Below are 11620 nucleotides of genomic sequence, written 5' to 3' on the forward strand. Positions count from 1 at the left end.
GAGGGAGGTGAGGTTCATACACCATCTTTGACATTATAGAACTGAACAATAGTTCTCATACGAGGACTAACATGCCCCTCCATGATAACCTTTAAAAGATGACAAAACTGCATTTTCATGGTCTGATTCTTATAAGTCTCAATAAAGGTTTCTTAAATCCCTCCTCTGCATAGCTCAATGAAAGTAATTCAATAGTGGGTTACCCTATGCTGAATGGGGACCCAAGTCACTGTTCAACTAACTTTATCAAAACCATGTTTGCTGGGCAGCCCAGGTGGCTCTGTGGTTTAGCGCCGCCTTAAGCCCAGGGCGTGATTCTGGAGACCCTGGATGGAGTCCCACATCGGGCTCCCTGCATGGAGCCTGCTTCTCCTTCTGCCTGTGTCTCTTCACTACCCACCCCCCTGCACTGCACTCTCTCTCTCTCTCTCTGTGTCTCTCATGAATAAATAAATAAAATCTTAAAAAAAAACATGTTTGCTAATAACCTGAGAACTTAGTGTACATGACCTTCTTGAATTATTCACTAATTATTTCTCAGAATTGAACTATTGATAAACCTAGCGACACTAATCTCTGTTCTGGATTCCCTATCAATCCAAGGACTGTGGCAGTGGATGTTGCCTCAACGTCTTAACTGAATTTAAAGAAAGGGTTCGATTTAAAATAATTCTGTGAAATCTAGGACTTTAAGCTTCCACAAAGTAGAGTATTTGTCATCTATATACTTTAAGAGTGTTATTTTTCAAATCATTGCTATAACACTAAGAAGGAAGATAATAAAAAATGATTCAATAAATATTTTCAGTCAGAATAGAATAATGTTCTGCATTTAATAAACTGTAGCTGGTTTTAATTACCATTTTATATAATGCTAAGATGATTATTATACATTGTAAACAAAAAATACAACTGAAAAAAATGAAATAACCAAAACAATACCAGGTCCTCTGGAGAGAATTCATAGTAGTAAAATAGCATTAAAATAAAAATAATATCTCAAAAACATACAGCTACAATAAATATTTTTTAAAAAAGATATTATTTATTTATTCATGAGAGATACAGAGAGAGAGGCAGAGACATAGGCAAAGGGAGAACCAGGCTCCTTGTAGGGAGCTGGATGCCAGACTGAATCCCCAGACCCCAGGATCGTGCCCTAAGCTGAAGGTAGACACTCAACCGCTGAGCCACCCAGGCATCCCTACAATAAATCTTATACAATAAGTTCACTTCATACAAATAGATATATTATTTCAACGTACAGACAAATCAAATGTATTCTCAATTCAATATAGCTAGTCACTTTCAATTTAGATCATGTTCAAAACAATGCAGAAATAGCAGGAGTTAAACACTCCTTTATGCTCCAGGCTACACTTCAAAAAGAAAGTTCTCTTTTTTATGTTAAAGGAACAACTTACAACCTAAAACTATCAGGGTGTTTCATGTAGAACATTATCCAAAAATCAGATCACTTAGATATTTTTAATAATTCATGTTTAGATATCTTACTGTTGCTAAGAACTTCCAGGAACAAAACAACAGAAACTACTCTATTTAACATATTTATTTTCTACCCTATTTAATTTACATACTTGACTCTATGGCAAATTTCTTGAAAACCAATCAATAAATCTGAATTTCAAATATTAATTTCTTACTTCTATTTGTATAAGGATGGACTGTATTGAGGAGCATGAAAATGGACCAAGCATATAAACAGAAAACCACGGTAGGCTTTAGTAAAATTACCAGAATATGATAGTTGAGAGTGTCCCAAGTATAATCACTCTTTTCTAAGTGCTTAGGAGTTTTTGAAGACAGGAAATTTTTTTTAATTTATATTTCTCAGTACATAATACATCACCCAATAAATATGTACCAAATGAATGTAAATGATGTTCCAAACATCATGTACCAAAAAATTTAATAGCTTTTGAAAAGATAACAAAGTCATAATGAATTCTCAAGAAAGTGAAATCTCCTATAAACTGCTGAGATATTCTCAGACTTCTAGTGGCAAGTGATTATTCATAACCAAACCACACTTTCCAAATCTGATAGGTTGGTCCTGATCTTTTTTATTCATAAATGTATTTGACAATTATTTAGTAGAACACCTATTATGTACCAAACATTTGATAGGCATGAAGATATAAGCAGTTAAAAAGTTGACAAAATATCTTCCTATAAGAGGCTTATATCCTAGTGAGATAAACAGAGTATAAACTGAAATCAAAGGAATAAATCCAACAAAATAATATCCAATGACAATAAGGGTTACAAAAAAAATCACACTACAGAGAATAACAGAAGAGGCTGGATCTATGTGTGCTATTTTAGTTGAGGCTAATCCAGGTTTCCTCTCTGAGACAACACTTATTCAAGATTGTTTTCTAATTACATATAATGTCTCCAAATTTAGCCAAAGTATACTTTTGTGATAGAGCCAACAAGCAAGACTTGCCCCCACTGCTGAACAAAGAACACACATACACACACACACACACACATTTTGCCTGGCCAAATGTTATTCTCCTTTCTACCTGCGCCACAATTCTTCAGAGATACCAGAACTACAACCTGAAAAAGCAGATGCACATTTTGAATTAGTTCTAATTTCAGGATACTAGAAGGCCATGCTCCAAAAGCAACTCTCCACACAGTCTGTCACTGAGTTATCAATATTAATACAAAAGAGTAGTAGCATCTAATGTGATGGCAGCCAAAACTTACTGGGTGTATATTAGGTGCCAGGCACTGGAATGGGTTCTTTAGTCTCTATTTTACTTCATATATTCCTCATAAAGTCCGTCTTAGGTATTATTTTGCAGATGAGGACATTGATGTTCACAGAGATCAAATAAAGTGCTCTGGGTCAAGCAGACAATAAATGATTGCTAAGCTTGAATTATCTCCAAAGATCACCTACTTCATCCTATATAACTGAGTCATTCAACTTCTTCATGCCAATGCACTTGAGGGGTGTTCTGCAGTTGTTGCATAGAGTGGCCTACAAATGTCGACCAGATCCTGTTGGTTGATGTGTAGTTGAGGGGTCCTCTTTAGTATTCCTGATTTGCTGTAGAGTGTTTCTTCCAATTGTCAAGAGAAGAGTTTTAAATTCTCTAACTGTGGTTGTGGATTTGTCTATTTCTCTGCTTAAGTCTACCAATTTCTGCCTCACTCTGCAGCTCTGTTGTTCAATGCATGAACACTTAAGACTGCTATTTTTCTTGGTGGCTTGACTCTTATATTACTATATAATGACAGTTCCTATCTCTGGTAATTTTCTATCCTCTGAAGTCTACTTTATCTGGTCTTAAAATAGCCACTCCTCTTTTCTTTTGACGTTTGCATATTTTTTCTATTCTTTTACTTTTAGCCTGCTTATATCTTTGTATTTTAAATCAGTTTCTTAGATACAGTATATGGTTGGGTCATGTTTTTAAGTCCACTAGGACAATCTCTGTCTTTTAATTGGTATATTTAGACCATTTGCATTTAATTTAATTATTGGCATATTAGGGCTAAAGTCGGCCATGTTATTTTTTGTTTTCTGTTGTTTTTCTTCTTCCTATTCCTGTGAGGTATTTGAACATTTTTTATAACTCCATTTTAAATTACTACAGTTTGTGGGACACCTGGGTGGCTCAGTCGGTTAAGCATCTGCCTTTAGCTCAAATCATGATCTTAGGGTCCTCCTTCAGCTCAGGTCATGATCTCAGGGTCCTAGGATCAAGCTCCTATGTCAGGCTCCCTGCTGTAGGGAGTCTGCTTCTCCCTCTCTCTCTCTGCTTCTCCTCCCACTCATGTTCTCTCTCTCTCTAATAAATAAATGAAATCTTTTTTTAAAAAAATCAATTAAATTACTAGAGTGCTTTAAAAAGATTTTATTTATTCATTTGAGAAACAGAGCACGAACACAGGGGCAGAGGGAGAAGGAGAAGCAGACCCCCTGCCAAGTAGGGAGCTAGAAGCAGGACTCGATCCTGGGACCCCAGGACAATGACCTGAGCTGAAGGCAGATGCTTAACTGACTGAACCACCCAGGTGCCCCACATTACTAGCATTTTTGAGGGCATCATTTCATATAGCTTTTTTAGAGGTTGCTTTAGGTATGACATTTTATATATGCAACTTATCAATGAGTGTTTTTGTTTTACCAATATAAGTAAACTATAGAAACCTTACCTCCTTTGCTCCCCTTTACTCTCTCTTGCTTAAAATACAACTGTCTTAAATACTTCCTTTACAGAATCACGTCTGATTCTGTTATAATTTTTGCTTCAAGCATCAAACATAATTTAGAAAACTTGAGAAGAAAAATGTATTATATTTAGTCATATTTTTGCTCTTTCCATGTTCTAAAGGTTCCAAATGTTCTAAATTTTTTTCTTTTCTAATTTTCTCTCTTTTTAGAGAACTTCCATTACCGATACTTTTAGGGTAGACCGGCTGGTGACAAAATCTTGATTTCTCCTTCATTTCTTTTTGCTTTTATTTTATTTTATTTTTTTTAGTTTCAGAGGTAGAATTGGTGATTCAGTTGCATATAACACTCAGTGCCCATTACATCAAGCAGCCTCCTTAATGCCCATCACCCAGTTACCCCATTCCCTTACCCACGTGCCCTCCAGCCACCATCAGTTTGTTTCCTAGAGTTCAGCATCTCCTATGGTGCAGCAATGTCCACAATATCAAAATATGATTTCCCCTTCATTTCTAAAGGATATTTTCTCTGAGTACAGAACTCTAGGCTCTTTGTTTCAGCACCTGAAAAATGCTGTACCACCTCCCCCTGACATCCACAGGTTTGATGAGAATCTGCTGTCATTCAAATTGTTTTTCCTGTATAGGTGTGATATTTTTCTCTTGTTGGTTTCAAGATATATTTTGTCGTCCCCCCCCCCACACACACACCCAGAAGTTTAGTTATAATGTATATTGGCATGGAATTCATGGCAGGAGTGGCATCATTACCACTCAGCAGTGTAGAAAGTCCTGACTCTTTTCTAGGCCTCCTCTTACATGACCCCAGTGAGGAGGGAGAAGAATGTCTCACTGCTAGGGATGAGAGACGTCAGGCTTCCTACATAGTCTCCACAGACACTGGTCTCACATAGGGGTAAATATGGGGCCACAATGTAAATGTAAATGAAAACCACAATGAGAGATCACACAAATCTATTAGAATGGCTATCATTACAAAGACAGATGATACCAAGTTTTGGTGAGAATGTGGAACAACTGGAACTCTCGTACAATGTTCATAGGAATGCAAAATTGTACATACACTTCTCAAAACTAGTGGCTAATGTCCTAAAAAGTTAAACATATACCTATTATATGATCCAGCCAATCTATTCCAGGTTTTTACCCAAGAAAAACAAAAGCATACATCCATACAGAATACTACTCAGTAATTAAAAGATATAAATTATTGATACACGACACAACATAGATTATTATAAAATAATTATGTTGAGTGAAAGAAGATGTACCCCCAAAAAGTACATAGTGTATGATCTCATTTATACAAAACTCTAGAAAAGGAAAACTGTTCCATAGTGACAGAAAGAAGACCTGGGCAGGTGGTGGGAGTAAAGAAAGGTACAAAGGAGGAATTACAAAGAAAGGGGCAGTCTAGACAACAGGAAGGAGGGAGGGCATATGAGGAGCATGTCGTAACTGAGTCCTTCCAGGGAATTCCAAACAGCATTTCCACTACTTATTATAGCCTCTATGCCACTTGACTATATATAAGGGCAAAGGAGATACCACCATTCATAATAAAGAAACTCTACTGTAAAGAAGGAGAAATAGTCTCTCTGCCTCAGTACCCTTCCTGGTGTTCCAGCACTCTTGTGCATTTGGGTTCTTTTTTAATATTTTTGTTGATATTCCAATAAAATTTTGGAAGAAGAAGAGGAAAATGCATAGGCTTAGTTGACCAGAATTGTAAATTTTCTTTACTGAGAAATATAGTTTGTTACTTTCTGGTTTTCATGTATAAACTACTAATACAATTCTTAACTAAATTCACATAATTTAATGTTTAACAAAAAACCCATGGGTGAACTATTTGTTAAATACTTATTTCCTAGATTTTTTTATTTGTAATATTTTTTTAGTTTTGAAATAACTGTAAATTTACAGGAAAAGTATAAGAATAGCACAGATAACTCCATACACCCTTCACCTAGAGACCCCATTCAGTTTTGGAGAACTTTATATGTTCTGTAAAATACTGTACTTTGGTGAAAACCAAACCATTTCACGTCTTGCCAATTAATTAAGAAGTTACATGTGGAAATCTATATTAAATAGGATTACAGTTCTAATTTATTGAAGTGATGTCAAGCATTCCTTATAGATTGATGCCTAGGCTATTCGCTACTAACCTGTCTTGAATAAGCCAATGAGAATACTAAAAGTATTCCATCTTACAAAAATTTCAAAGAGTTTGTAGAATATAAGTCATTATTACTTTATTCACCTTACATCTTTATATTACTTAATTAAAATATCATTACTTAAGACCCTAATGCAATGATTTCTAAGCATGGTTTTATAATGTGTCAAAGCATGTCAAATCATATTTGAAGGCAACATAAGTTTATGCTCTTAAGTCACCTGGAAACGAGATTTATTTTCATCTAAAGGAGTTTAGAAATACAATATTGTGTACAGTTTTGGTAGAAGTTAGCTATTTTCTCCTTTCAATTATTTGAAGTGCAAATAAACCCTCAAAAATTAACCACTCATCACTGCAATCTAAGCTGATGGGGATGTAGGTTATATATCACCCCCAAAAAATCCGTAAGATACACAGCATACAATTTTATCATTGTTTGATTTGGGGGGGAAGAGGTCTTTTGATTTCACGAGACAATTCTGTCATCATTTAAAATTCATCAATGCAGGGGCACCCGGGTGGCTCAGTTGGTTAAGCACCTGCCTTCAGCTCAGGTCATGATCCCAGCCTTGGGGGCATGGCGCCCCCCTCCCCCATCAGGCTCTCTGCTCAGCAAGGAGTCAGTTTCTCCCTCTCCCTGTGCCTGTCCTCCCTGCTCCCGTGCTCTCTCTCCCACTCTCTCTCAAATAAAGAAACAAAATCTTTTTAAAAAATTCATCAGCACAAAACTATCTAATGAGCTAGTTTTAAAAAAAAATGAGCACCTGATAAAAATCAAATTGGATTTTATTTCCCAATCACGTAGAAAGTTTACATATATTTCAGACTCCATTATTATCACTTGGAGAGAGTCTCAGGAATTTTAAAACGCCAATAAATATATTAAAACAATTCACATGTTCTCCCTGGTAAATTGTACTTTATATACTAGGGGAGTGGAGACCCTATAAAAGTATTTCTTTTATGTTTGTTTTGACACAATACACTGTGTCACAAAGGGTTATTATGATTCTGCTTTTCATAGACTCATGTAGAGTCTCTAATCATTAGACTCAAGAAAAGCAATCTGGTCGCTCCAGCAATTCTTTTGCTTTCATATATGGACTTCCTTTACCAACACTTTTGGCAGAAACAAGAATCAAGACGTGCATTATAGGACTTTATGACTCTCTACAACGAGTTTCAGTTGAAACAATGGCCGTATCTGTCGAGATAGAACAATATTAACTTAAAGTTGGGCAGCAGGAAAACTTGAGATCTTGCAAATCTCAGTTGCCTGAAACCCATCCTTCCCTATCGGATCACAACCCTGTCTGCCTCTCCCTTTTTTCTGCTAGGATATTATTTCACTTTTTTTTTTTTTTTTTTTTTTTTCCCTCTCTGCAGTTAACTCTCTTCTCATCAATACTAGGGAAACAGCTCCATTCCCTAGCTCTTCCCCCCGTGCGTGCAGCCTTATTCGGACACCGCAGACACGTAACCCCCCAATAATGACCACAACTGGGGTTTCTTTTGGGGGGGTTGGAGAGGGGATCTTGACCCCTCCCTGCCCGATCGTCTCCTCTCAGCGCCCAGCTGGACCACCGAATGCGGACGGGCCGTGGGCATCCCTCCCCGCCCCGCGGCAGCGGCATCTGCCCGGCGCCCCTGCTGCCCGCGGGACGCTCCGCCAGCGCCCGGTTCGGGCTCCTGCTCTTTCCCTCCTGTCCTCCCGCTCGTCCCCTCTGCTGCTGTATTTCTGTCATCAGTTCTTTGATGGCGAGAGACAACAGCCCAGAGCTCCACGTCTCCACTCGTAAATACGTGTCTGCTTCTCCTGAACCTTTCTCCGCCCCCTTCTCCCCCGAACACAGGCAGGGTCCGCAATGCAAAGGGCTCCCCTTCCGTCCAGGCATCAACGTCGGCGTCTCGGTGTGACAATTGCATGCAACGCGCCAGCACCTCCCGAAGCCTGCTCCTTGCCAGTTCCCGTTTGCCCCCAGTTAACCACATTCTCTCCCATTGCCAAGCACCTCTTCCACCTTTCTGGGTTTCTAGTACTGCCCATATTTAAAAAAAAAAAAAAAAAAAAAAAAAAATCCAGCATGCGGTATAGTGCAAATCGCGGGAGGAAAGTGTGCGTGAGCGAGACAGTCCGAGTGTGAGCATCTGTGCGTCTCGGCCGGTCTGGGTCCTGCGCGGGAGGCTGCGGGGTCCAGGGCAGTCCGGCCGCTCCAACTTGCGCTGCCCGACTCCCGCCCTCAGGACCGGCTCCGGCTCACCTGTCCGCGCCCAGGTAACCCGCGAGGCGCCCGCCCGGCCGCGTCCCCGGACACCTGGCCCGGCCCGAGCGAACGCCGAAGCCCCGGCGCCGCGCCCGCCGCCTCCCGCGCCTCGGTCCACTCCCCCTCCTGCGTCCGGGTGTTCGGGACCCTCCCGCGAACACAGACGGGGCCGCCGTGCCCCACAGCGCCCTACCTCAAACAGGGGACCGATCCTGTTCTTCTCCAGGTAAGCCTGGATCCGGGATTGCTGGTGAGACGCCATGGAGAGACCGACGCGGCCGCCGAGAGTGCGGGAGGCGCGCGGCCGTGCGCCTCGGCGGGGGCAGCCCCCTTCCTCCCCGGGGCCGGGGCCGGGGCCGGGACGGGCCGGGACGGGCGCTCCGGAGCCTCGGCTCCCCCGGGGCCGCGCGCGTGGGCTGCAGCCCGGGGAGCGGCGAGCGCGTGGGGCGCCGCGGGCCGCCAACTCCGCCAACTCCGCGGCGAGCGGAGAACTCCTTCGCGGCGCCCGGCTCCCCGCGCCCGCCTCCGCCGCTCCCTGCAGCGCGCGGCGCCGGGGGGATCCTCGGCGGAGGCTCCGGGCTCCGCGCGCCCCCGGGCGGCAGCAGCGGGAGCCGGGAGGCGGGCGCGGCTCGGCTCGGCGCGGCTCGGCGCGGCGCGGGGGGCGCCCTCGGGCGGCCGCGGGCCGCGGGGCTCGAACTCGCCGCGAGCGTGCGTGTGCGTGCGTGTGTGGCCGCGCGCCCGGCCGCGAGCGTCCCCTCCCGGCGGCGCGGGCCCCTCCGCGCGCCCCTCCGCGCGCCCCTCCGCGCGCCCCTCCGCGCGCCCCTCCGCGCGCCCCTCCGCGCGCCCCTCCGCGCGCCCCTCCGCGCGCCTCTCGCGCTCGCCCTGCCCGCCCGCGCTCCCCGGCGACGGCGCCGCTCCGGAAGCCAATGGTGACGGTGCTTCTTCCAGGGTGCTCGTAGGCCTGGTGCTTGTTGGCTCCCCGGGCGGCCCGCAGGCGGCTCGGAGGGGGTCGTGCCCGCGGCCGCGGGGCGTCTGGCCTGGGCACCCGCGCGCTGCCTACGCGGGCTCGGACTCGGGAGCGCAGACGGCAGAGGCGGGTGGGCCTGCGGGCTGGGCCCGACGTGAAGGCGCCTTCCTTTCGGGTCTGGCGAGGCCTGGAGCGCGTCCAGGGGCGCCAGGGCCCGAGGACCCCGCTGAAGGCCCCCAAGCTTGGGAGCCCTCCTTCCGCTTCTGACCTGGAGGCGGGACAGCGGTGAGCCAGCCCTCCCTCCTGACTTGGAATTCCCGATCCACAGAGGATGATGTGGATTACGATCCGCATGTAATGATGCGTGGACGCCTGTAGCTTCACCCCACATGCTCCTCTGCTCCACTCCGGTACTTCCTCTAGGCGCTTGATGGGATCCCCAAGCTTAGCCAACACCTTGCTTCCTTTACTATTCAGGGACTTTTTCCTGGTCGAGGACCAGCAGACCGCAGAGCTTTCTTCACAGAGTTCTCTTGAGGGCCACATGGAGGTCTCCAAAGACGATTTCCGTAGCTCCCAACCGGGATGTGCTGCCAAAACATAAAGATCTGTGTTGGAAAATAGGAAGGGAATAGTTGTACCCAGAGCCAACTGCAACCGTATCGATTTATTTTTCTTTCTGTGTCCTGGGTTTCTGTAATTCATAATTTCTTTGTTGGTATTGGTGGTTTTTTTTCTCTTCTGGATGACTGCCTAAACAGATCTACCTGTATGGAAACATGCAATAGTTAAGAATGGAATATTCCAGAAAGTACTGTTCATTCCATCTAATAATTCATGTAAGAAATCTGCCCAGAGTACCTCATAGCTGAACCATCACCGATAACTTGAACTACACATGGTTTGGAGTGAAACAATCCCCCGGTTATTACTTTAACAGTCAGACTTGAGTGATCTGCCCAGAGGGAGTTAATTGAATAGCAGTGAAGTGCCTAGTATTGTCGTGTTTTCCATAATGGATCAAAAGTATGCCTACTTATAATTTTCAAAATATATTTAGGAGAAATTAAACATACATAGTGCACATCCACATTTTTATTTGCTAGTAGGTATTGTTTAGAGCCATCTAAGACCCCCTAAAAAGTCAAGTACTTTTGATACCGCATCGTGCTAGAGAATCAAAGTTCTTCCAAAAGACACAAGGAAGATGTGTCTTTAAATTGGATTATTAGGGACACCTGGGCGGCCCAGGGCGTGATCCTGGAGTCCCAGGGTCGAGTCCCGCATCCAGCTCCCTGCATGGAGCCTTGCTTCTTCCTCTGCCTATGTTTCTGCCTCTCTCTGTGTGTGTCTTTCACGAATAAATAAAAAATAAAATTAAAAAATACTAATAAATAGGATAATTAACATACATAGTAAGTAATCATTTCACTCAGAGCAACTACACCATGGGCCTTGCATGGAAATAACAAAGCTTCACTGGCAAAACGCTTATGTATTAAAGGGAGGATCATGAAGATATGCATCTATATATGTATATATATTAGGTGTGTTAAAACACTGAACATCCAAAAATTACGTTGTTAAAATTAAGAAACTATTTCAGAAGTTTTTCAAGGCCAACTTCACATACCACCTCCTCCAGAAAGCATTTGTTGGTTCTTTCCACTGATTCCCCAAACCTGATTTCATCATTACAGTAAATATTTATTGCACAACCTCCCCATAGCAGACATTACGTTAGGGCTAAGGATTCAAAGGTAAAAATCCTTTTCTTTGCTCTTAGGTGTTCAGTCTTGTTGAGGCAATTGGCATATACACAAATAAGACATTTGAATGTATTGTGTGCTGTGCACATACTGATGATGAAAAAATTACCTGTACCAAGATCCTCAAGGAATTCTTCACGAAGGAGGTGGTGCTTGAGCAAAGTCTTAAAGGAAGATTAAAATTAAGTTTTCAAGATGG

The 11620-nt window shown here is 43.2% G+C and overlaps 1 protein-coding gene across 4 annotated transcripts in view; it reads right to left on the reverse strand.

Moving 5' to 3' along the window:
- C13H8orf34 (chromosome 13 C8orf34 homolog) overlaps positions 1-9231 on the reverse strand; it is a 395548-nt gene extending 386317 nt beyond the window's left edge. For 3 of the 4 annotated variants that reach the window (XM_026012287.2, XM_072734592.1, XM_026012281.2), the window contains exon 1: positions 8879-9221. In XM_026012287.2, the coding sequence (XP_025868072.1) occupies positions 8879-8947 (69 nt within the window). In that variant the 5' untranslated portion in view covers positions 8948-9221. Of the gene's footprint in view, positions 1-8878 lie in introns of all 4 variants that reach the window. The other variant, XM_026012273.2, reaches the window with a different exon arrangement.
- Positions 9232-11620: the final 2389 nt, after the last annotated feature.

Source organism: Vulpes vulpes, chromosome 13 (assembly GCF_048418805.1).
Source record: "Vulpes vulpes isolate BD-2025 chromosome 13, VulVul3, whole genome shotgun sequence".
Lineage (NCBI taxonomy): Eukaryota > Metazoa > Chordata > Mammalia > Carnivora > Canidae > Vulpes > Vulpes vulpes.